This window comes from Etheostoma spectabile, chromosome 7, assembly GCF_008692095.1.
Source record: "Etheostoma spectabile isolate EspeVRDwgs_2016 chromosome 7, UIUC_Espe_1.0, whole genome shotgun sequence".
Classification (NCBI taxonomy): domain Eukaryota; kingdom Metazoa; phylum Chordata; class Actinopteri; order Perciformes; family Percidae; genus Etheostoma; species Etheostoma spectabile.
The window spans coordinates 9,957,566-9,984,587 of NC_045739.1; the positions used below are offsets into that span (position 1 = coordinate 9,957,566).

Below are 27,022 nucleotides of genomic sequence, written 5' to 3' on the forward strand. Positions count from 1 at the left end.
AGTGCTTACATGTACACTTCAGTGTCACATGGAAAAAAGAGCCCAGGGTCTAAACCCCCTTATTCTGAGAGTCAAAAGGAACGTGATTACAATGATACATTAGCCTCATGCTCTCTTGTGATTTCAGTCACATCCAAGCCCCCTTGCGGTGCACCCCCCACCCCAGCACCCACCCCAAACACCTCTCTGCCTGCCAAGTACGTAGGGAGGCAAGTCATCCAGAGCAAGAGAGGGCTCATTCCCTGCAGAGAATCACAATGAGACCTTCAATGCCGTCCTTCCCAGAGCATTAACAGTACAACAGTACAGTCACAGCAACCTCCTGCCTGAAATGGCCTTTGTGTTCTTTATTGTGTGTAACATTTGTGACCACTCACAAAACAGGAAGACTTTTACCTGTGTAAATATATGGCAACCTATTTTCATTCTTTCTAACTGACAGAGAATGTAAGCTTAGAATTTTAGGTTTTTAATTTGTATTCAGGTTGGATTTGAATTTGGCTGTTTCAGTGAAGTATTGTGCCATTAATGAACTTGAAAATGTACTCTAAACTCTGCATACAGCCTTTAAATGTTTTAACATTCAATTAAGTGACGAGATACAAATATCTATATATAGTGGTGTGTAGCCATTCAAATATATTTTTTAAATCCAGTTTTTGAGATGTCTGAAATTTCCTTTTTTCTTGAAGCATTTAAACCGTTACTTAAAAAAATTCAGCAAGAATGTGTCTTTCCAGAAACAATGTTTGCATCACACGTAGTAATCCTTACACCTCAGAGTGACCAGTTTTTACTGAAATTACATTCTACAGGAAAAAAGGGTAAATAACAAAAATGACATGTCCTGTAGATTTTAACAGTGAAAGGGACAAGGATTTGAAAATATACACTTCCAATGTTATGAGCATCCCAATTAAAATGATGAAATGATCTACCTGAATTGTATTTAGGTAGAGGCAGAGCTCTCAGAGACAGATATGTCTAAACCTTGGCAAATAACACCAAATCTTCGTGATTAGACACGAGAGGTATGTGAATACATTAGTTTAGTTTTTTATAATTTGGGGTGAACCGTCCCTTTGAAAATACATTTTTAAATAAGTGACTAATTCAGTGTGGACAGACATAGAGCTCCATTTTATGAGGGGTTTTCTGAGTGTAGTTGAGTTAAAGCATGTCAGTTTCGGTGTCAGACTGCTGATGGGTCATGAGCGTTGCTGTGGTGCTGCTAGCCTGTGGTACACCTCAACAATCTGTGCTGACTTACTGCCCGGAACTACTGCGCTCTGCACTTTCCCATGGGTCAGCCGGTGATTGAATGCCCAGTTATGTCTTTGCTGTGACACATGAAAGAGCCTCTGTGGTAAAAGTTAAAAAACACCCTAAAAGTAATAAAAATTAAAAAAAAAAAAGTGGAAAAGAAATGAGATGTCCATAAGAAGAGAGGAAACCACAAACAAACCCCAGAACTAAAAGGCACCACTGTTAGCTTCAACTTGTAGAGGAGTTTTTTTTTCTGAATAGAGCGTGCCTGTGGGTCTTTTGATACAAATACATCATTGTAAACTTGGGTTGACCCTTGCATGTTGCTTTGCCCTGTTGATTTAAAATCTATGCTGCTTGAACCTGAACATATTCTATGTAGATTCTGCACAGGTGATAATGGATAAAAAGTGCTTTGAAAACATTATAACACATTAAAAACAACAGTCACTTTAATGAAGTTTAATGAGTTCTGAATGTATGTGATTTAAAAGTATTTCCAGACATATTTGCTTTGATAACACATCAATTTTCAATTTTCTTTTTGCAGCCCCCAAAGCTGATGACCAGCCCAAAACCTGCAGCTCTAAGCAGTTTGTATGTAAAGACCAGGTAACCTGTATCTCCAAAGGCTGGCGCTGCGATGGGGAGAAGGACTGTCCAGATGGCTCAGACGAATCCCCAGATATCTGTAAGTATGCCTAAATGAAAGTAGCTACTAATACTGTCTCTCAGCCGGCTTGTGTCCTCTGCTCACATGTTTTCTGCAAGCTATTACTTCAGGGCAATCAGAACTATAACTGGTTTTACTCACCTTTTTTTTCTTAAGATTGCTATTTTGCAAACGAACCTTTAAAAAAAAAAACTTTATATCTCATGCTACCACAAAGTGGTTGCTGCAGATGAAGTTACATAACATCAAATTCACTACCTCTAAATGCCTTTTAAAGAGACAACAGCACAATGTTCAGACAGTTTAATTTTTTGCCTGAATAAGAGGTTGGGTTATGCCCTTTCTACGAAGGACACAGGCTCACAGTGTGTGCTCTGGCTGCTTGGCTGAATTATAGCTTTAATTATGCAGCCGTGTTTAGTCTGAATGTTCATGGATGTGTCTGCTCTTGTCTGGACTCTTGCGGGATCTGTGCAGTCCCTAAGAGTCTTGTCCCAGCCACTCACATCCGTCAAGCTCTCCATCCTACCATTCCATCCATAAATCCTTCCTGGTAAAAGCCTTCCTTCTGTTTTTATGCAGGCGCTATTGGTGATTTTAATGTCTGAATGTGCCACACCTAACATCTTTCATGCCACAAGCATTCTCACAATAGTCTGGCACGCAGAGACAAGCAGCTGACACCCAGTATTAAGGGACTTGTTATTGTGGGTAAAAACACGATTAAGAATTAACACAAAGAATTAAGGATTGAATACGTGTAAAATAGCTGAGGGTGTCAAGACATTTTCTGATTCAGAGCTAAAATACTAAGGTGAAGAAAGGTTAAAGTGTACAATAAATTTAGCAGAAATGTATTGCTGAAACTTTTTTTAGATGGGAAGAAATTATCAATTGTAGTTTTGTGAACAACACAGAAAACGCAGAACATATGCAGTTTTATGCAAGTGTGACCCACATGATTCATTCAATCAAGTGAGTTCAATTTCTGTCTTCTTCTGCTAAGCAATTGAGTGAATTTTCCATGGCACTTATCCAATTTGGTGACACGGTCAATGGTGTGATTCATCTTTTGCATGGAGAGATGAAGTGCGGTGGTTCAGCAGAACATCAAGATATGTTCTGCTCAATTACTCTCTTCCTATGGGCTCTACTCTGCCTGTCACTTTACCTTTAGTTAAGATGCTCCATTCAAGTGAGTTTTGGATGCAGTCATTGTAAATCTCTGTAATAAATGCACTTTTTCTCTCTACAGTGATATGTGTTTGCAGTCTAACAATCACAGTCAAAAGCAGAGGCGTCTCTTTAAGTACAACAATGAAAGGCAGCCTGATTTTATCCAGTCGTTTAGTTGATCCATCCATTAAATATGAGTAGTGTTTGGAAAGGAGTGCAGCAGATAAAGCTACAGAGTGAATTGCCCTGCGCCAGCATAGATGGAGCCAGGCATGTTTGGAGGAGTATGACTCTGAAGGTTATTTAAAATCTCGCTCTGACTCAGGAATGCATCTATCTTGGCTTTTCCATTCTATGGATGAAACAGTTTGCAGGTCAACAGCCTGGTTTCTCCTCTATTGGGAAGCAACATAAGAAGCAATCTGACCCTGGCATGCTGTAAGGAAGGCTTCTCTTAACTGATCTGTTATGGAAATAGATATAAAGACGCGCCAAACCTTGAGCCATCTGAGGGGGGGACTGCAATCTGGATCATCTGGGGAATTTTTTGTGTCTGTGCAGTTTTTTATATTTTGAAAGGTGTCATCTGTTCATCCATTGCTCCCTTATCAGTCGCAAAGTCAACAAAAGCAGTCAAGCTTTCTCCTTCAAACTTAGTTTATGAAAGTCAGATAATTCCCAGAAAATCCCCAGCTCTCCAGATGTTTGTTCCAACATGCCCTCTGACCACAGTCTAGTTCGGTGTTAATGTTGATGGGAATTATCATTGTTCATACTACTATAATTACGACATTATCTGCAGTTCAAGTTAATTACTAACTACAGGTTTGGTTTACAAAGATTACTCATGGAGATTTCACAAGGCAAAAGCTTTTTCCTTTTATTTTCTTCCACTTTCCTTTGTTACCCTCTCTGTCCTGTGGCAGCTTGGCTGTACTCCGATCTTGGTGTGGGAATTGAAGCAACAGTTTTATTTCTGGATAATGCCACCTGTTTTGTTTACGATGTTCATGAATTCACTTGCTGCCAGAGCGGTGGGTGTTGTAAATGTGTACTTTTGTCTAGTGGGAGATTTGATCTAAACCTCTGGTACCCATGCTAGAAGAAAGTGCACTCCTCAGTGGAGCTGGGCAATTTATCGATATTATATCGATATTGTGATATCACACTAGATATCATCTTAGATTTTGGATATTGTAACATGCTTGTTGAAACGGTGTTGTCTTTTCCTGGTTTTAAAGGCTGCATTTCAGTAAAGTTGTCATTTTCGGAACTTACCCGATTGTTCTAAGTGTTCTATTATTTGCCTTGACCCACTTAGTCATTATATCCACTGTAAACATTTTGTGAAAGCACCCAAGTCAACACTACAATATCATTGTGGTATTGATATCGAGATATTCTGTGAAAAATATTGTGATTTTTGATTTTCTCCATATCGCCCAGCCAGTATCATACTGTCTGGAGGTCTAATTGCCTGTTGTTTCCAAACCATTCATTTGGGCTGTAATTATGTTGAGGAGCTAAAGACAGCCTTCTGCCACACCAGTGGGGTTGTAATGTTGCATCACATGATGTGTTGACATGCTCTAGTTGAGGTTGACGCCGAGGGTCAATGTTGCATGTTAGCATCTTTTAGCCTATCAGCTTTTTATTGGAGGGGTACTGAGGCAGAGTGATGAGAACGTACGTGTATGGATGCACATTTTTGCACATGGATCTCATCATAAATGGATCAGTAGGGGCTGGTTGCCAGATGTTGGGCTGTCAGAGTCCTTAGACCCCTAGTGTGCACCTCCCTCTTATAACCCATAGTACACACTCAGATAGCCATCAGCAATCTGCCTGTACAGGCCCCTGTCTGCAGGTGTGACCCTGTCATCCTCTCTCAGGGACTGCACTAACTTCCCCTCACTGCATGGCTTCAGTTGTTGTCTGTCAAGCCATTTCACCTCAATTACATACAGACTAAGAGCTCAGGAAGTGGTTGACATGTTCCCTCAGGGCAGGAGTATATGCTCTGTGTGTCTCAGCGGTGGGGCTCTGTGCAGGACACATTTGAATGCTTTTATAGGTAGTTAATGCATGCTGTTAAATGTTTATCTGCATCTATTGTATCTAGCAGAGATAAAGTTTTGAGGATTGTTGTGATGTCAATGCATGGATTCCCTCACAGAAGTTGAGCAGTGTACAGAAGTCCAGATAGGACTGATGAATATGGCTGTAACCAGTGTTGGGAAAGTTCACTTTGTATATGAACTAGTTCAAAGTTCAGTTCGCAAATTTTGAAATAAACTACCTGTAGTTCAGTTCATAGTTCATACTTTTCTTTTTTTCCATATGTTGCTGCCAGCTATTATTTTTCAAAATTATTGCCACAGCCCATATAGAAAAGGAAATTATTTTTATTAATTTTAACACTAAAACTGTGCGTCAGATTTAATCTGTCTTGACTATCTATACATTTGCTAAGTACAACTCTAAAAAATGAATCGAGGTTTGTATCGAGTCGTGGGTCAAATTTTTTTTATACAAACAGAATTGTGGATTTGGTGTATCGTTACAGTCCTACTGATAAGCCTAATAGATAAAGGTGTGTGTGTGTGTGTGTGTGTGTGTGTGTGTGTGTGTGTTTGTGTGTGTGTGTGTGTGCGTGTGCGTGTGCGTGCGCGTGTGTGTTTTATCTATTAACCATTTTGTTGGGTTTTGGAATAAAATTGTTAATCCATAACAGGAAGTATCAGAAACATAAATCTTTTAAGTTATTATTTTAATTATTTTTAGCTCTTCATTTATCAGCTTAGTTATAGAGAGACTTGTAATGTGGTAATTTTACAACAATAACTAGTTTTGGAGATGGTTCTGACTTCTGGTGAAATCTTCCATCTTTACTGTATTAAAATTAGGGCTTTTAAGCATATAATAATTTTTCTTTTGAATAACAATTGAATAGCTTTAATGTATAACAATTGTGGTGAGTTTGTTTCATGATGCTAGAATTTAAAGTGCTGTGTCACAACTTTCATTTCAAAGCTCTGTTGAAACAGTTGCTGTACAAAACACTGACTCCCTCTGTATCCCAAGTCTGTACGCAATTATGATTCTTGCGTGAACCACATTCACTGTGGTTGAGCCAGCGAATGGGAACAGATGTTTAAATAAACCCTAGCATGTAAGCACTTTCTCCATCATGAGAAGTGCTTGCTATGAAGGAATCCCTTTCATCATCAAAAAAACGTATGCGGCTATTGTTTGCGCCTAATTCCCTGTTAGACTTTTTAATCCCTGATTTAGTATAGAAATGTCCACAGCAGGACTTGCGTCTTGATCATGCAAATACATAGCCTTTCTTTACCCACACAGTACTATCCGCTTTCATTCAGTGTGAGAAAATTAGCTGATTACTCAAAATAGTTAACATTTGCAAATGACTAGCTACTCCCTAAACTCGTACTGTCAAGCTGTCATTAAAGTCATCTCCATAGGCTAGTAGAAGACGTAGACACATATATGTCATATCTTGTTTATCTTTGAAAGTCATTTTGAGGAGATTCCACCCTTGGCAGAAGAGCCAATATAACAATAGCCAAATGTGGACTCTGAAATCCAGACACACACTTTCCAGTATACATGTGATTTTTGTGACTTTGCAGGACAATTTGTACTAACTGTAGCTCCCAACACACAACCATACCCTGTCCCTTGGCCCTCACACTCTGGCCCATGCCAGTGGATGCCATGGCCTTCGTTCCGAGCTGGTAGGGAGGTCTGATGGGAAGATTGAGTTATCATCTCGGTGCAGCTGCCTGAGGCGTCCGTGGGCAACACAACAAGGTTATCTGTCCATCTCCTGCCCTCAAGCCCCCTTCTGGATGCTCGCCAGCCTGGTCCTTTGTCCGGCCCATCTGACTGTCATGCCTCAGCCTCTCCAAGACTGCTAGTAACAGTCAACTGTTGAGGCAGTGGGATGTGATTGGAGACATGGAGCGATGGGAAGAAGGGATGATCCTAGAGGAGAAGCCTTTAGTGTGTAGAGAAGCAAATGAGCAGATTAGCATTTTGGGCTGATGAGGAAAATGGAAATGCCTTTGTAAAGCTCTGATTAATTTTACAGTAAAGGTGGGGGGAGGGAATGGAGGGGGTCTTTTCATAGCCTATAATCAGTCATGTAGCTACACTGGGGGCACCATGCAGGGGGCAGGAGGGTCTGTAGTGGCAGTGGTTGACACACTGCTTCCACAGAGGAAGGAGCAAAGCCCTGTAAATCCCTCTGGTCTGTGGCCCTGAGCCCTCCTCAGCTACACCGGCCTATCAACAGACAGAGAACACAGCGCTTTCTCACGCCACACAGGCACCACTTTGCTTTCCCTGCTGTCTCTTCCACGCCCTGTCTCCTCTCCCTCTTTCTTTCCTGTGTCCCAACTGTCTTCCTCTCTGCCTGTCAAAGCAGGCGGAGAAGCTAGATTCAAGTCATCTCTGTTCCTTGTTCTTCATATCTCATCTCCAGTCTTTCCTCTTGTGTAATTGCCTCACAGTTTTTAACCTGGTTGCAGATAGTTTGTTGGTTTGTTTTTGCTAGCTGTCTCTTTGTATGTTACTTTAGGGAAATTGCCGTGCACAGTGACATTGACTCTGTGACAACACATTTACCGGACTTGTTTGACCAAGCAGGTACACAGATTTAATGGATCCGTATTGCTGTTTTACTGGAAGAATTCAGCTTCAAGGGATATCCAGTGTGATCCACCCAAGATCTATCTTTTCAGTGTCAAACACTCACCCCCTGTAGACTTGAAAGGTTTCTGTAAAACATTTGCAGTTTGTAAAAATAAACTGTGGAGCCAGTTAAATCAGTTAGTTGATTAGAAGGTTTTTATGGAATGAAAAGTTTCACTGGAGGGAAAAAAAACCCTGAAAATGATCAAAGCACTTTTACAAACTTCTTGTGTAACATAATTCATCATTTTTGGATGAGTATCACTTTGACATGATTCTTGTCAGGATCTCAATCTGTAGCTCTATAGTTGAAAGACTAGATACAGTGTAACACAAAATGCAATTCACAGTATAATGAACTCGTAACAATTTATATTCATTATCTTATGTTGTCAAATGTAATTTTTATTCATACTTTGATTATGAAGGATATCTATAATATCAAAGTAAGCGTGTTAAAACAAAAACGGGCACATCAGGTCTTCTGTAAGTCCTGTGTGCTTTGGCTGCCTCAGTAGGGTTTGGCATAGCCATGTGCTTGTTGTGCATGCTGCTGTTAAGTGTGATTCCAGAGAGGGGCAGGCCTGCCTGTCACCCTGCACAACATACTCATTCGAGCTGACGGCAGACTTTATGGGAGTCAGTCAGGGGCTGGCATGGAACCCTAAGAGCAGGAAGAAAAGCAGGCTTTATGCTAAGAACAAAAGATCGACAGGGGATCCAAATTTAAGGTCATTGCATAACTACAGGAACTGAGGGATGGGGGATGGTGGGGGCCAATGGTTGAGGTGTTGAAGGGAAGCACACATTGGGAGAGAATGTCTTTACGTCACAACCCTGATGCCTAGTGCTGGTCAGACAAGTTAGTGGAAACCAGAGCCGCAAACGACAGATGACTGCACTCTGTATTGGGGGAATGATTTGAAGGTGACATAGGCAGTGATGCATTACCTAAATCTACACTGTGCTTAGGGAAATATGTAATATTGTCTTTGCACTAAGTCATATTTCACATCAAAAAGGATGTCAACCTGCAATAACATAAGTAACATAAGTTCTGCATTTTGACACATATTTTAGGTTTTAATCATGATAAATCCCAGCGCTCATTTTAGTATATGACTCTTATAAGAAACTAAGAGAGAGAGAGCAATCATGCCGCAGATAATTAAGATCCCTGAGGACCGAGTGATGATATGCACTGTTAGTTGATCACAGTTTAGCGCAATAATGTACTTATCCTCACTCTGGCCTCTAATAGATGTGAGGGTTGTAATTTTCCCCTGTTTTTCTTTGTCTGTTATCCTTTGCATGGCCAAGCTTCTTGCATTGCTCTCACTTGCAGTGCTTTGTCTCCGAGGCTGCCAAACTCACTGAAGAATATGTGCTATCCCAGTGAAGTGACATGTCAAGTTTTTATTAAATATGATAATTATATTCCTCCACTCTTATATCAAATTATATATGACCTGCTAGTGATACTTTAGGGCAAATAATACCTATTTTAATCGATAGAACATGACAGATTGTGTTAACCTGATTGCCATGGAACATCACCATATTTCGAAATTCTTTATTCTCATGTATTTATTTCTTAGTGAAACCTTATAATTTAGTTTTTTGTCTGCACTGAATTGAGAGAGGAAATGGTTTCAGAAAGGCACCTGCAAATAAAAAAAGAAGTGGATATAGTTTACATTTCTATGTTCTGGTCCCTAACTGATAGAGACAATTATCATTTTATAATGTCATCTATGTTTTATAGAAGTTTTAAAGAGTCGCAAAGCATTTTACAAATAGTAAAAATAACAGCAAAGGAATACAAATGTGGTAGATTTTTTTTCCTCAAATACAAATCCTAGCAGTTGCATTTTTTTGGTGAGGCAAGAGCATAGGAATTTGCTGTATTAAGTGCAATAACAAAAGCTTGAATCCCTTTGTCCAGATGAGTAAATTATAACATTTCATTCTGGAAATGTGCTTTTGTTTAAATAGAGATCTGTCAGCCTATTTAAACATGAAAAACATCAGTCCCTTGATATAGGCTTTGCAATGACAGACCACCTGAATAAGGGCAACCTTTTTAGTTAGTTAGACAGTTTGGATATGATACGTATGCCTACCAATTTTCATACAGTACCTCTACATGAAAGATAACGTGAGGCCGTTATCTTTAAAAACTGTTAGGGGGGAGTTATTGAGGTAATTTGCCACAGCCAAGGCCATATCAGATTACATTTTCACTAAGTCAGACAGGCATAATTTTCTGCGCTCAAAGACAGAAAAATAGGAAGAAGAAGAAAGAAGACAAAACAATTGAATTTATAGGGCCTTCGCCCCTGACGATGTTGATGTCTGGGACCAAATTATAGTTGTTCCAGCAAATAATTGATATGCTACAGAAGCATGTGAATTGAGAAGTAAATGGAGATGAAAGCTGGATGCTCTAATGCAAGTTAAGGATTGAGATAAAGTGGCTTGTGTTAACTGTAAACACACAAGTTTTGATTTCTTAGACAGGATATAAATTGACCCAGAACTAGGGCTTAATCTAGAATAGTTTATGATCTTATTGAAAATGGCTTTCTGAAACAGATCTAACCTTTTGGATTAGTTACTTTAAATAAAGAGTTGACAACTAAACAAGAGAACCACCTGTGTTAGTCCTTATTGGTGAACCAGGGAAGAAAGATTTCATTCCATAAACATAGGTGATTATGACAAACAAATACTATCAAAGGCAGGAAATGAACCCAAATAAATATAGTGTCTAAATGGCACCATTTACCTTGAAAAGTACATTTCAAACATTTTGTTTTTAAAGCAACACTATGTACTTTCTCCCGATTTGGCCCCCCCTACAGGTTAGAAGCGTAACTGTCCCATTATGTCTCATTGGAACTACAGCTCCGCTACCCAAGGGGGTAAGCCTCTCCTCTCTAAGCGAAACTCCCTATGGCGCCATTTTAATGTTAGCAAGCCATCACCTGCCGTTAGCATTCCATTGGCTGCCATTCATTTGGGTGCCACTTTGACAGTTAATAACTTTACATCTGAAGCTTTTAAAGATTCTATTTGTCTGATGTTTATTTCTAAAGAAACACGACAATGTATAAAAGGCTCCATTACCTTATACCTCACGTTATGGCTCTGTAGTATTTTATGAATGATATAGACATATACCATACCTTAGGGCCAATTTGGGATTGGTTTTGAATTTACAATCCCATAATGGTCTCCATCTGTTGAGACCAAGTGTGACTTGCTTTTGCCCATTGTCTTTCACTTTTCCTTTTTAGCTTTAAGTTCTTTTTTGTTGAATTTTCTTTTTTTCTGTGATGGCCCTGCCCACTATCAGCCATAACTACAACAGATAACTTCTAAAATAAAATGTAAATAAAGTTAGGCCTATATAAAGAAATCTCCTGCTACCCTTTACCTGTCTGACAGGCTTATCCGGTGTTCAGCTGAAATCTGTGACCCATGATAACTTGTGCTCTGTAGTGCTGTCTACCTGACAAAAATCATTTTGTGACTTTGCGGGAAAAATCGGACTCGGGCAGAGGCATTAATAAAAACTATATGAAAATAGAATTCTTTTTACGGTCTCGTTTGCTGTTACTGGTCATTTATGATCATCAGAAGGAACATTACACAGTTTCAGAAACAATTAAAAGTTATATATAGTCACTATAAGGACTGCTGTTGTAATACTACTAATAAAACATTTTCTTGGTTTCTAAAGGTTTCTGGCTATGTTCTCTCTTTTTCAAGCTGAGCATGTAAACAATAGAAGAGTCTTTGAGTCTTTTAATCATGAGCTGCATCTTTCCACTGAGCAACAGTGTCTGAAGACTGTAAATATGCAGTTTATACTCCCTAAAGATAAATAGAAACCCAGTTATTTCAATTCTTGTCCTCCTCAGCATCTGGGGCGGAGAGAGATAGATGGGAATATGACATCTAAACAGTTACAGCCAAAAGCTTCTGGGAAGTTTCATGGAACTATAACTTGTGATTTGCTTTGCCTGCAGAATCAAGAATCTTGAAGTAATGGTCTTGATGAATTACTTAACATGCTGTTGCTTCACAGACACGTAAATCTCCAGTTTGATATTGGAAGGTGCCAAAATCCAGATGCCAAAAACCTTGACGTCGTCAGCACTTGGAGAGGAGTCTAGGTTGTTCTGTGCTCTAACAACAATCCAGGGCTCCAACAGATCTCCTTTGCGATTTCTTTCATGCTGTCATGAATTGCTTTTTTAGCTTGGTTAGCTTTCATTGAAATATGCCAAATCTAGGAACGTTCTAAGCCATTAAGAGAACCATTTCAATTAATCTGGTGTAAAAGGAAACTTTAGTTTATCTGGGGGAAACCAGACCAAAGATCCAAGAAATTTAGTTGCTAAACAAAGATAGTTGGTCATTGTGTCCCAAAGATTAACACACGCGTGTGTGTGTGAGGCACATATTATGTGCATATGAAAAAAAACAAGACAGAAGAAGTTCTCCTGTATTATTTTCCTTTAGATATGCACAGTAATGCTCTGCTTACACTGACAGATGACACAGGAAATGGCTATTCCCAGTATGAGGGGAGCTTATTGCTTATTGTAATACACTGCCAACAACTGGAGCAAGGAGTACAGGGTTCATCTCCATTGTCCCTCCTGCAAAGTTATTTAATCCTAGATATTGTCCTTTCTATTTAGTGTTCTGCTGCTGGTTCCTATTCAGCTCCTGCCAAGGTATTACTGTGTTGAGGAACTTAGACAAATCTTTTCCGGCTGTGTATTGCTTGTAGTTGTTTCCAGAGAGGTATTGTACTGCTGCCGGGTGAGGGGAAAGGTAGGAGAGTGTGCGTGATGGAAAGTAGAGTTCTTGTCGCTTCCATCTTTTGGTGGTTGCAGTGTGGTTCCTGGGATTGTGTACCACACTGTCAGTTAATGAGTTTATCTGTCTGTCTGCTTAATCTTCAACACATCACTATCTGTCAAATATGCTTACATGTATGGAGAGTTGCAAAGACACCAGTAGTGCAGTATGTGCCATTCAGATGACTTTCACTATGACTTGTCTTTTATTCTCTGAGAAAAATGTTGACAAATAATACATCCTGCAGCTGTTTCATTTCCAGTGTGCATGTCAGTTTAATCTTGGTACTGCAGTTTATGTTGAAATCCCCAGGTTGGCAGTTTATTGAATGTAAATCGGGCTGTCTTAGAGGCTGAAGCTGTAGGAGGGCTGCTAATATGGTAGCATCCCCCAAATGGCAGAGCTCCCCCTCTCCCATAAGCCAGATGCATTAGAAGTTAATTCTCTGTTCGAATGTGGCACATTTTCTACGCAGGCTACTTTGGTAGGATCATTATGGAGGCTCTTGTCACCTTAAGGTACTTGTTACATTTTATGATCTGTGTGTGTGGTTACTAATCTATTGGATGGATAGAGAGGACTTGGAGGAAATGCTTGTGATTTTCTTCAGGGAATGATCTTCCTCATATGTCTTCCTGCACATCCACACTTTGATTCATTTAAGGGCTTGTCTTGTAAGAATACAAGAGAGCTATATTTTGATTTCCCCCCACATATCCCACATATCAACTGGATGTGCATGACACAAATACATAACATACTGAATGTCAATTATATTGTTATTATTTGTTACCCTTACTTCAGATAAGGAAAAATTCAACCTGCATGAGGCAGAAATAAAGGTAAAATAAACTGCATTTTGGCTGCATAATATTCAGACACTGACGACTTTGTGTATGTCAGATTTTGAAGGAGGCATCAGAATCAGGTTTGCAGCCTGGGCTGCACAAATTCAGATATCATCCTCTCAAAGCCTCTCACTGCACCGTACATAACCCCGCAGAACTCTAGAGATCGTTTCCTGTGAAGGCGGTAAACTGTATTTTCTCTTCTTCTAGTGTTTTCTTTTTTTTAAAATGGGTCAGCAGATGTTAGAGGGAGAGAGAGGTAAAGCAAACTGGAGGAGGAGAAGGAAGAAGAAGAAAAACAGCCAAAGCAAACTGTTTGCGCTGCAGTGTGGGCTGAGGAGATAAAAAAAGAAGAGTGGGAGAGAATGAAGGGAAGAAATGGCATCTACTTATGTTTTATGTTTATGTTTTGACAATGCTGGCAACAGAAATCTCTGCTTTTTCTGGACCAGTGGAGATCATGTTTTGTCTTTTGCCCTCCACACACCTTTAGATTCATTGTAATTTTATGATAATGTTCCGTTGCCATCTGCCAAATGATCACATTTGCAGACCATATTTCATCGCTCTGCCATACTGTACATAGTAACTTCCTGTGTGCACATATGTCATGTGCATAATTTTTGGTTCTCTAGGAACATTCCATTTGTCATTTGCTAAAAAGTCATACTGTGACACAACTCTGTATCTATCAAAGGATCATTACGATTTTATATCAGTGTAGAATTTAACCTGTCGAATGTTGTTCTACCTTGGCAAAACTAAATTGACGTGTAAAAATGAAGATACAAGGAGGCTTTCTAAATTGACCTTTTAATGCTGATTGTTGGTACTGCCTATTCAGGAAGTTTTCTGCTTTTGTCCTGACTGATCCTTCTAAGTGTGATTCTATCTAAAGGCTAAAGGGTCCACAGCTAGGAACCTCACCCATAGCCAGGGTGTCAGTAGCTCAGTCAGTAGGGAGTTGGGTTCAATCCCCGTACGAACCAAAGTATGGTAGTGGACTGGTAGCTGGGGAGATGCCAGTTCACCTCCTGGGCATTGCCAAGGTGCTCTTGAGCAAAACACTGAACCCCCAACTGCTTGGGGCGGCTTTCCATGGGCATCTGACATCTCTCCATTAGTGCATGTATAGGTACTGAGCATGTGTGTGTAATTCAGGCCTTTGTGTAATAACAGAGTGTAAATTGTAATTTCCCCTTGCGGGATTATTATTATTATTGGTGTTGTTATTATTATTATTATTGTTATTAGCCTCTGTCCAACCATATACTGTAAAAACTGCCTGTGTAGATGCTGTTGAGGATGGTTTTTATCAAGCCAAATACAATTTAAATTTAAACAATTTCATTTTACCGCTCTCTGAGTTATTTGTTTGAGTTTGACTTTTTATTTTGCTTTGTATTGCTGTTTCCTTTAATGTATTTTCCTTGTTTCCCAGGCTCACACAACAGGGCTAACCAGTGTCCTGTAAATGAACACGGGTGCCTGGACCTGGATGTGTGTATCCATATGAGCAAAGTGTGTGATGGAGTCCCCGACTGCTCCGATGGTTGGGATGAGGGCCCTCACTGCAGAGGTAATAAACACACATCTGCTAACTCCAATTTTCTCCCAAACACACTCAGAAAAGATAGTATCTTTTTCTCTAGTGTCGGCCTTTGTTGTGGGTCAAAAGTGAGCAACCAGCTTCTCCTTGCAAGCATCCCCTTGTCTTTGCATCCAAAACTAAAATCTCTATGCAATAATCTCTTCTAATAGGTCCTTTTAAAGAGCTGGCCTGCTCTGACTTGTGCAATTACAATGGATTTTCTCTTTCTGGCGAAAATAGTCATTCATTTATCAATCAGTTCAGCTATGAGACTGTTTCCCCAATCCCTGCGGGAATGATGAGCATTTAGCCCGTATGCAGATAGAGAAGAATCCCATCAAATCCTCTACAATTAATTAGAATTGATAGAAGAATGAGTGATGGAACATATTGGGTCCATAGTGTCGGTCTTTGTTGCAGCAGACAAAGAAGCAAACACTAGCCGCCTACAGAGAATTGCTTCAGTACTCAACAAAGCAGTCCTCAGATATAGCTGTCTGGAGCTCTGCCTGTTTATAGTTGCAATAACACATGTTGGGATACATAGTTATAATTTTTGTTATAACTATGTATGTGTCTGTCTCTCCATTTTACTTGTTTTAGTAGCGATGCACTGCTATTCTGTATCATGATCCCTTTCCTGGAATATGAAATCACTTAATCAAATATTTACTATCAGGTCTCGGTGGACCAAAGTCCTAGGACATGGGTTAGTCTGCCAGGTTCTTGAATAATGTCTGTAATCTTAGACCTTATCTTTTTACCTTATCTCTTCTGCTAATTTCAGACCAAAGCTGTAATCGGTTGTAGGTTTGATGTGTTTTAAAAAAAAATCTATTTACCCTTTTTATCTTTATATCAGTTGCAGCTTTATGTGTTATAGTGTCTGTTTTTCTTTTCGATTTGTATTATTTCTTTTGATGTACATATCTCTACATCTTAATCTCCTCTGTACACATTACATCCATGCAGCAGTGTTTTCTTATTGGACCACCCTGTATAGGTAAAGACTGAATGAATAGCTCTTCTACACAGAGTTGAGTTATTAGATCAAATAGTTCTGCATTAGTCAGAGCATTGAAGTGTGATATGGTTTGCCCAGAAGAGCAGCAGCACTGTTGGACGGATGAAGTGGACAGTTGTACAGAGTGGGTGAGAGTGTTGGTATCCCACACACTGGTTATCACTGCGAGACAAGCCTTTACACAACACAGTCATCAAATCATAGCATGCACTGCCTATCCCTGAGGACACAAGTCCAGCTGTCCTCAGTAAAGCATTGGTCATACACCTACACGTTCATGGGCTTGTAATGCATGCATATACTCAACACATGCCCACAAACATACACTCACAGTCACATTCTTGGAAATACACACCCAAACACACCCATTACCCCACACGCACAAACACACCAGCAGTGTGTCCCAAAGCTTTGGCATTGCTGTTTGTGAGCTCCCCTCTTTTCAGGGAAAGGCCTGGCCATTCACAAGCATCGTAGTGTTTGCTTGTTCAAACTGCCAGGTTGTGCAAGTACACCGGGGCGCTGATGCCTGAAAGCAAACTTTGTCAGTCGGCGTGTTCGAGTAATTCTGCCAAAGTTGTTGACATGAGTGGTTAGAAAGAGGAGTGTAGCAAGAGGGTTAGGCAGGAGTTCTATCTTGCTTAAATACATTTTCGTAGCATTTTCATACTGTGAGCCAAGGTTTGGGATTAGTTGGTGTGGTTTGTGTTTACAGTAGGAATGACGGCAAGGAAGTAACCAAGTGGACTTATTGGTGCTGTGATGGATGATGAAGTTTATACAGGCAGTATGGTTCCAAGATTCAGATACAGGACTTAATCTAGCATTTGATTGAAACTTGGTTTGCGTTTTGACACTTTAAAACGAAAAACCAAGTCAGAACATGCATATATTCTTATGCTGCTCGGGAAACAAAATGTTTTAGTTTAAAGTCCTGAAAACCTTTTTTCTTACTAGAAATGAGAAAATAAGCATTACTGTTATATACTGTATGTCAGTTACTGCACAAAATGTAAATATCAGAAGACTGGCTGGCAGTAGAATAGCAATACACTTATACTGTAGCTGTGGATAGTGTTGGCAAGCCTGATAACAATGTTACCCTTTAAAAAACTGTCTGTGATTGCAAAATAAGGGAATATACAGTCTCATATTTATAAAAAGGGATTGGCCTTGCTCCAGAGCATGTAAAAGGCACATGCTGAGAATGTTTTCTCAACTTGTCTAATTTTGCTTGTCTAACTTTCTTTGCCATCCTTTGGTCAAAACACAAAGTATAGTTCCACAGGCCTTAAAAAAAACTAAAAAAAAAAACTAAACTAAACTAAAAATATAAATGTAGTGTTTTCAGACCATGGCCAGTTATGTTGTTTTGCATTTGTACTTTCACTTTCATCTTGTGGGTGATCAAGCCTCTGTTGGGGGGGCAAGGCCGTTTAGACTTGCCTCCTTCAGTGGTGACTGATTGATAAGTAAGTGAAAATGAGTTTTCTTCCTTTTTCTCACCATCTCAAAGGGCTCCCTGGTTATTGTGATGCCCTGATGCTATTGTTTATGCATGCAGTGGGCTTTCATTGTCCTCATTGTCCTTCATGTCCTAGTAACTGTGGAATGAAAATCGGTCAAAAGCTACTTGAGGCTGCCTGTAACAAGCCCACATTTTCATCTTTATTCACGAGTGGGTCTTGACCTAAATGAGTTTATTGGCTGCAGTTAGAGTTGTCTTGCATGACAAGACCTGTTTTATTGCCGCTCTTTGCCCATCACTGTATTCAGAGACACTACAGTGTCGTGAAACTGTCATCTATTTTCTTTATGGTAGGCTGCAGATTGAACATTGAGTATTGTTTTATTGTTGTTATTGTTGTTGTTGTTGTTGTTTTTAGGCAAGTTAAACTGTTATTGTGGGTTTTAAACTGTTTTCAGTTCAATTGTATTTATAATATGAAATCACAACGAGTTATCTCAAGACACTTTACAGATAGAGTAGGTCAAGCCCACATTCTATAATTTACAAAGACCCAGCAATTTCAGTAATTTTCCCAAGAGCAAGTATTTAGTGTGACAGTGGCGAGGAAAAAACTCCCTTTTAGTGAGAAACCTTGGGTGGTGAGAAAAACTTCCTTTAAGGGAGAAACCTCGGACAGACTCAGGCTCTTGGTAGGCGGTGTCTAAAGGTGCCGGTTGGGAGTGTGATGAACAGTGGCAATAATATTCACAATAAAGATAATGGAACTAGGACTAGAAATAGTAGTTGTAGTAGTTCATGGCTTAATTGGGCACTGCAGGGCGTTACAGGGTGTAGCAGGGCACCGCAGGGTACCGTAGGGCATAGCAGGATGTAGCAGGGCATAGCAGGATGTAGCAGGACATAGCAGGGCACTGCAGAGCATAGCATGGTGTAGCAAGGCATAGCAGGGCACTGGGCAGGACCACAGCGACAGCTGCAACCATGATTTAGGTGCCACCCTAATCCAAGGAAAACTGCCAGGCCAAAAAACACAAGGACTCCAGGGAATAAGCTCCCCAGAGCTAAGTTTGTAACAAGCATTTCTGGGACATGGATGCACACAGATGGAAAGAAAGAGAAGAGGTGCTCAGTGTGTCAAAGGAAGTCCCCCGGCAGTCTAAAACTTTAAGAGCATAATTAAGAGCTGGTGCAAGGCAGAAGAGGTTTTATCACAGATACCTTTTGTTTTTATTTTATTTTTGTTTTATCGTTTTATTGGAAGATCAGGGATGGAAACAGTTATCCAGTGTCAGTATATCTTAGACAACTAAAACCTTATACAAAAACCCCAAAAAAGAAAAGAAAACATTGCTTAGTAATACCCCCCCACCCCCACCCTTACCGTCACCTTATATTTGACAACTTTCTGGGAAATCGGCTTATTTTTTCCCTCTCCTTTACTTCCAATTTGTTTGTAACAGAGTTCTTCAAAACAGTTTAAGGATCTACACACTGAAAACAAGCACACAACTGCATGCCCACATTTCAACATCAGTTGGTTAAACAAGGCTTTAAACTCACAGTTTCACAATTGTCAGTCAGGCTACTCAACTCCCACCACATTAAGGTAGTTGACCATTGATTTGAATAAACATATATAGAAAAAATAAAAAAGGAAACCGAGAGAAGAAGAGAAAAATAAAAATTTACTTCAGGCAATACTTTAAGATTCTCAAAATATGTCATATGTAAAAGCAATAATGTCTGATTGGTCCTGGGTTAAAGTTAAGCTCTCATTTGGAATACCAAATATTGCAATCAACGGACAGGGCTTAATTTGAATTTTTATGACTTTGGATAAAGTTTGACAGATCAGACAGATGACCAATATTGATTTAGATGGGGGCACAGCCAAAGTGTGTGTGTGTGTGTGTGTGTGTGTGTGTGTGTGTGTGTGTGGGTGTGGTGTGTGTGTGTGGTTGGTTGTTGGTGTTGTGGTGTGTGTGTGTGTGTGTGGTTTGTGTGTGGTGTGTGTGTGTGTGTGTGTGTGTTTGTTGGGGGTGTGGGTGTGTGTGTGTGTGTGTGTGTGTGTGTGTGTGTGTGTGTGTGTGTGTGTGTGTGTGTGTGTGTGTGTGTGTGTGTGTGTGTGTGTGTGTGGGTGTGTGTGTGTGTGGTGTGTGTGTGTGTGTTGTGTGTGGGGGGGGGGTGTGGGTGGGGGGGGGGTTGGTAAATCAGCAGGAGAGAGGGAAGATCTATTACAACTCCTGTCCGTTCCTGGTAAATATCTGCTAACCTAGCCCTTTATCACAGCTACTTTAAATGACTGCGATACATAACCTGTTAATAACCTGTTTTTTGCCACATGTGTGTGTTTTGTACATTTGTGTTTGAGTATTTGTATAAGTTTAAGCATCCTGGGCAGCATGCTGCCACTGTTTGAGACTATGATAGCCACTGTTTGTTTATTACTCAAGCCACTACCCTGCATGTGATGGCATACGGTTACTTTGCCCTCTTTGACTCTGCAGCTCCACACAACTACCTATAAATACACTTTTATACTCAAAATGGATGAGCCTATGCATAACCACATACCTGGATAAACAAATCATTATCTCCTTTAAGTCTGAAATTTGGTTCTCAAGAGTTTTTTTCTTTTCAGTAATGCAGCATTTACCACCAACCTCTCGGTGTAATGGAATGCACTGATTAATCACAAAGTAGTTTTGCAGTACGAAACCATCTTAAATAGTGCCTGATTGTGTTTAACTGAGCATGGGGATCTGCTAATGCAATGCTAGAATGTAAAGTAGTTATTTGAAAGCTATGCATACAAAATGAAAGGAAATATGTACACACCATTCAGTTTAAGAAGTAGAAATCAGGTAATTTGATGGAACAGTGTAGGAAAGCGGTAGGTTCCTGTCAGCTGCAGGTAGAGGACATGGGCATGTGTAGACTTGTTTCCAAACAGTGAGAGCACAAAGGTAGGAATGTCCTGGGAATTGCCTCTCTTAAAAATGCCACACACTGGAATAGGCTGTTTTATAAAGTGAGTGTTCAATTTGTGCTTTCAAATATGGCCTCTGGGTGTAGAAATGCAGGGAGGTTTTATTTATTTTAGATTGTTTGTTTGTAAGGAAAGGAATTTGTTTCCAAGCCAGTTGATGGATAGATGAGCTGATCTTTGTAAAGTGTTAGGTTTATATGTTAAGAGTTTTGTTGTGCAACTATGGCCATGACCACAACACCACCCGGTCACTGTCTCACTGTACCTGCGTCACCCTGTTGCACCTGGCCTGTCAGCGCCATGATTGGATTTTAAAGGAAAATGTCAACTTTCATAAATTTCTTGTACATGTACTGGCCATGGAAAGTGTCCAAGAGCAGTTCTTCTTCATGTCTCTGTTGTCTTTGAGGAAATCAGAACCTCAGTAGGATGCATCTGGAACTTGTAATGTCATTAATCATACACGCCTCATATTATCATGAGCAAGTTATTGACGCCTGTTCAATTGTGCACACATATGTGATATGTCTTCTGATGAAACACAGTCAGGTTGGACTTTTGGCAAACAGCCTGATTTAGCCCCTTTCTCACTGGACAAAAAACCCACTAACACCCACTAACAAATGGCTTTTGTCTTTAGTGGGAAAGGTTACAATCAACATTTATTCCAGAGACAAATTACTCTGCGGTAGTCACAGGTATTTATTGGCTCCAGCTCCGGTCTGTAGTGATGGAAACATGACACCTAGGTGGACCTGCTAATTTTCACCCCGATTAGTTTCTTCCGTCAGTCAAATTCCGGTGCGTTTGTGACATTGAATGTGACACATGAGAAACATTCTTCCGAAAGAATACTCGTCTATTGGCAATGAGAAAGGAGTCTTTCACATGTTTTTAGCAGGTTTCCTGCTCTTTTAAAAACCTGCATATATGCCCTAATTTTGGTGGGAAAAAAGCTACTATACTCTCGCTCTTCCCTTTTAAAGAGCTATCAATGAGTGAAATTGAGGGTTGCCATCCATGCAGTAACAGGATCAATGGCTTTGGCATGCTTGTTTAGGACTGAAGGCCTCCAGTGTGTCACCGTGTGATTTGTTTGCTTCGTTCATTAACCCGTTTATTAACCCCTGGTCAAACGTCTGACACACTGCTGTTGCTTGTTTGCTTAGAGCTGGAACTTGCTAACTCAGTTCCACCACTGTTTGCCCTGCCCTCCTCTTCTCCCCGCTGTCTTTCTGTTCCTCTCCCAATTCTGTTCAGTCTTTTTCAGTTATTTTCTTTTCTTATCATTACATTTTCTGTCCTTTTGTCCCTTACTCTGCTCTTCATACTACCGTACATCTGCAAATGACTCTTTTTAAAGAAAAAATACATTATTTTTTAAGGATAAGCTAAATAGTGAATCGAGTAGACCCTAAACAGGATTTTTGGAGCTCATATAAGATGGGCGACAAGTCTTATCAATATTAACGTTTATCATTTCTTCATAGAATTCTATCGTAACAAAAGTCTTACCATATCAAACTTACAGTTATAACTTAACTTATAACTATAGTTCTCATATCTAAAGAAATTATAATTCAGATTTAACCAAAATCTGTCAAAAGTAATTGTTCTTTTGTGGAATTATAATTATAATAAATTATAATAGATTTTTTGAAAATCATAGGGTTTTGTTGTCATAAAACACATTAGAAATGGATGGATGTGAGTTGGCTGTATAATTTGAATACTTTGTATTATTACAGGTTAATATTGAGATAATATTGATGATGATACTGATTTTTTTCTATATCACCCACTCATAGCTAGAAAGAAAGAAAGAAAGAAAGAAAGTGACCCCAGCCAGAGGTGTAGTTTAAGTTGTCTGTGGTCTCTCCCAGGCTTGGTGAATGGATTTGATATGGGCCACAGTGTTTGCTGGGGGACTCTTCCTTTCAGCAGGGCAACAACAAAAGGGTTATTGTGGTCCATAGTGCCACATGCTTTATATAATGAGGGCCCTTCACTGGACCAATCTCCGCTCTCTTCACAGCCATACTATCACTAGCTACTAAACATAGTGTGTCCATGACCATTCACTGATTTTTGTTGGACATCAAGGTAAATTTCTTTGTGCTAGTGTAAGCCTATTTAATTTATAGTTTGTTATATTGGGGTTAACATTCTGTAAAAGATTACATGGGAATGTTTGTTAACAGTTACACGCAAGTATTGAGTGAAGTTTGGTCCATGCCGTTCCACTTCCGGAATTGCTCCGATGCTGCAAGAAATTCCACCGGAAACTTGCTTTTTTGCCGATGTCAACTTCCTTCCACTGTCTTTGTGTTGGAATCTTAAACTCCGGTCAATTTGTGAGGACTATAGTCAACTGCTCCTCAAATCTCTGCATGGTATATTGAGACAGCTAGCTAGACTATCTGTTCAATCTGAATTTTCTCTTGCATGACTAAAACAACTTTTGAAGTAAACGTTTCACCCAAACAAGGCTAATTAGCAGCGGCTTCATGCGGAGCTTAGTGCTGCCCATGACAATTGTGCTTGATTTAAAGAAATGCCCAAAAACCAGAGCACATTTTTCTCCCAGCCTGGAATGCTGTGTGGACTAGCCAGAGGTGTTCCAGGCACATCCAGCTGGGAGGAGGCCTCGGGGAAGACCCAGGACTAGGTGGAGACATTATATCCCCAACCTGGCCTGGAAATGCCTCGGGATCTCCCAGTCGGAGCTGGTTAATGTGGCTTGGGAAAGGGAAGTTTGAGGTCTCCTGCTGGAGCTGCTGCCCCCTCAACTCGATACCGGATAAGCGGATGAAGATGGATGGATGGTTGGACTAGCCAACCACCTTCCTCAGCAGCGTGTGGAGGATGGTCTGGCAAAGCGAGACTAAGCTAACTGTAGCTCTTTAGATCATCATGGGGTGTGTAAGTGTTGGAAGGTTATGTTAAGGCTTTGGCCTTACTTATAAAATATTGCTGTTCCTGGAGCTTCAAACGGTAGCTAGGGGTTGTTGCAATGTAGGACGGCAGCATGAGATTCACGCTGTCATATTTGATGTCAGCATGAATCATAATTCAGAGATAAAGCTTTCACCCAGCATTCTGGGATGGGAGAAAACGTGCTCTGTTTTTTTGGCATTTCTTTGAACCAATCACAATCATCATGGGCGGCAATGAGCCCTGCTTAGACCCACTGCAAGAGAAAACTCAGATTGGACAGATAGTCTAGCTAGCTGCTGTGTCAATTTACCATGCAGAGATTTGAGGAGCAGTTAACCATAGTCCTTATAAATCCACCAGAGTTTAAAATTCGAACAAAAAATAAAGCCTAAGGAAACGGAAATCTGGCGGAATGTCCTGCAGCACCGGAACAATCCCAGAAGTGGAACGTCAAGGATATAGACTACTATGTAATATCAGATGTGTACTACTATCACCACCATCCCCCCATTCATCTCCTAGCCTAGAAACACAACTACATGCAAACACACACCCTATAGCTAGCATGATGAGGGTATGGGTGGATGCTCCTCTTTCATTTCCTGCCAAAAAGATTTGTCCCTGAGTTCCCTCTGGGGGCGGGATAGAAGAGGCCTCCTAACGTATGCACATTTAAATCACCTTGGCTGCACAGATGAATACACATGCATGCATGGGTACCAACTCCACTCTAACACATATAGACACACACACACACACACACACACACACACACACACACACACACACACACACACACACACACACACACACACACACACACACACACACACACACACACACACACACACACACACACGCGCACGCACACGCACACGCACGTACACACAGCCACATGCACATCTACAATCCTATCTGATCTTCCTGTGGAGAGGTGATAGGATATGACAGTATGGTTCTGGGAAGATTGCATTGAGATTAAGATCAGGCTGTTGTTTAACCCCCACCATCTTCCATGTTAGTCTCCACAGTATTTCATATTTTATGTTTCTCTGTTTTTCTCTGCTTCAGAACAAGCACCAGGCTGTGCATCCCATGGGTGCCAGTTTCACTGTGCTGTGACTCATGATGGGCCTCTGTGCTACTGTAGCAACGGCTATGAGGTTGCTGCAGATGGAAAGACATGTAAAGGTGAGTGGGAAATTTGGTAGATTTTTATTGTAACTTGGCAAAAAAAAAAAGAAAAATCCTCTGATTACTCTTACTTTCTGTTTGCTGAGTAGAATTTACATGGGGCAACATGTAAAGAAGATTGTTTTTTTTTTTTCAATCAAACAAGGTAGAAGATAAATTCATCTTCTAGGGTTTGTTAGTAACCTCTGCTTTTTGTTGACTAATGCTATAACAGTTTGTATCCAAGTATAGCCAATGCAGTACGTTGTGAATAAATGCTGTGCAATCTATATATTTCATCACTGACTGTGTCTGTTAATGCATTGTGTTATTCTCCTGCAGATTTCAATGAGTGCAATGTGTATGGGACGTGCAGTCAGACATGCACAAACACCGAGGGCTCCTACACCTGCAGCTGTGTGGAGGGCTACCTGCTGCAGCCTGACAACAGCTCCTGCAAAGCCAAAAATGGTGAGAACACAAAAAGTTCAACAAAAAAGGACGCCTTTCAAAAAATAAAAAAATAAATAAAAAAAAGTTGTTGTGTTTCTCTGTTGAAAATGTCTCCAGCTGTATTATATCAGATAATCACATCTGCATGTAGTGACACCCCCTTTTGTTTTACAGGCTTGTTTACTGGAGAGAGATGTATTGACCTTTGACTCCTCTCCATCTTCTTCTCATTTCTCTTCCCTCTTACGCCCCCCTCTTATGCTCTGATCACCCTCCCCAGAGCCGGTGGATCGTCTGCCTATGCTGTTGATTGCTAACCTCCATGACATCCGCTGCACCTCCCTGAGCGGCTCCACTTCCCGGCTGCCCTCCATCCCCACCAAGCAGACCATGGCTATGGACTTCAATTATTCCGAGGAGACCGTCTGCTGGATAGATGTAGGTGACACTCCTGCTGCCACCCAGCTGAAGTGCGCCAGTATCCCTGACCTAAAGACTGTCACTAACATCCGCACCATCAACATCTCCCTCAGTCTGCACCGTGAGTAGTAGTTTCATTGACAAAATTGACCTGGATTGTAACAGAAAGCTTTTGTATTTAGAAATCGGATTTTCTGCTGACACAGAAACATGTTGTCAGGTACTTTTGAGAGCATGACCGTTTAACTGTAGACTGCCAGTGAATGAGAATTGAATTACTCACATAGGAGCATGCGAGCAACACTTAGGTAATCAGTTAGTTGTCAGTTACTCAGCTCACCCCATGTGAAATTTCTTTACTTTGCCTCAGGAATCAAATGGTCAACTTTGCTTCTGGTAGCTTAGACAAATGTAAGATGTGAAGCATTACAGCCTCATCTCCAAAAGTTGCTCATATCAGCATGAAAAAGTGCCAAGTAGAAATGCTGAGTCCAGCTTTAATTTTCAAAAGGTTTGTCTGTGAAGAATAGGGGGGGCCCTGACACAACACTAAATCATCCCATAGAGGAAATATGTGTGTAGCTTGCTTACAGTGATATGATACATATAAAGCTGACAGCATGCCTTCAGGCATTCATTTACACATTTTGTGACATGGAAACTTTAACCGACTGTGTAGCTTGATTAATGTACTGACTGTGCATGGCTATTCAGAAGCCTGGAAAAGTATTTTACCAATGATCTTGTTTTATGTAATTTAATGTTATCTGTTATATTCTAACTCCGGTCATAGATTTTTGATATAATGACATTTGGCATTAGGTTTTCCCATAGAAGTCCTTTCCAATTCAGAGTCAGAAATACTTAATTGATCCCTGAAAGGAAATTCTGTGTTACAGTTGCAAGAAGTATATAAATATTAGAGTAGAAATATAAATAAAAGAAATGTAAAGAGTGTGGATATGTAAAGTATTCACATAGTTAAAGAAATTTTATGATACAGTAATTACATAATTAAGGAATTGTGATAGTGAACAGTAATTATGAATTATGAACTGTACATTACTGTACATTTTGGTCTGGGTGGGTGGGTGTGCGTACATTATGTATTCCACAACTGTTAAACAGTGGTAAGTGAACTGTCTGGCTTGTAGAGGTAGTGTTCTGAGGCATCGTCTTAACTAACACACTCTCATCTCTTAGACAACACCCAGCCACAGACATACAAAGCATGTGAACACTTCCCTTATAGATACTTGCAAATATAGTGCTGACATGATTTATCTCTGATTATGAGCCTGACAAAGTTTGTTTTTTTCCGGTTGGCTGACAGAGCTGTTAAACTTTAAGAATGGGGGCAGAAATGTAGACAAAACATAAAAGTGAGGATGTGGGTTTGTGTGTGTGTGT

General features: G+C 40.2%; 1 protein-coding gene across 2 annotated transcripts in view; it reads left to right on the plus strand.

Annotated features, from left to right (window-relative positions):
- lrp1ab (low density lipoprotein receptor-related protein 1Ab) overlaps positions 1 to 27,022 on the plus strand; it is an 87,639-nt gene that overhangs the window by 9,762 nt on the left and 50,855 nt on the right. For both annotated transcript variants that reach the window (XM_032521656.1, XM_032521657.1), the window contains exons 2-6: positions 1,817 to 1,957; positions 14,996 to 15,133; positions 24,638 to 24,757; positions 25,082 to 25,210; positions 25,473 to 25,733. In XM_032521656.1, coding sequence (XP_032377547.1) covers positions 1,817 to 1,957; positions 14,996 to 15,133; positions 24,638 to 24,757; positions 25,082 to 25,210; positions 25,473 to 25,733 — 789 coding nt within the window. The remainder of the gene's footprint in view (positions 1 to 1,816; positions 1,958 to 14,995; positions 15,134 to 24,637; positions 24,758 to 25,081; positions 25,211 to 25,472; positions 25,734 to 27,022) is intronic.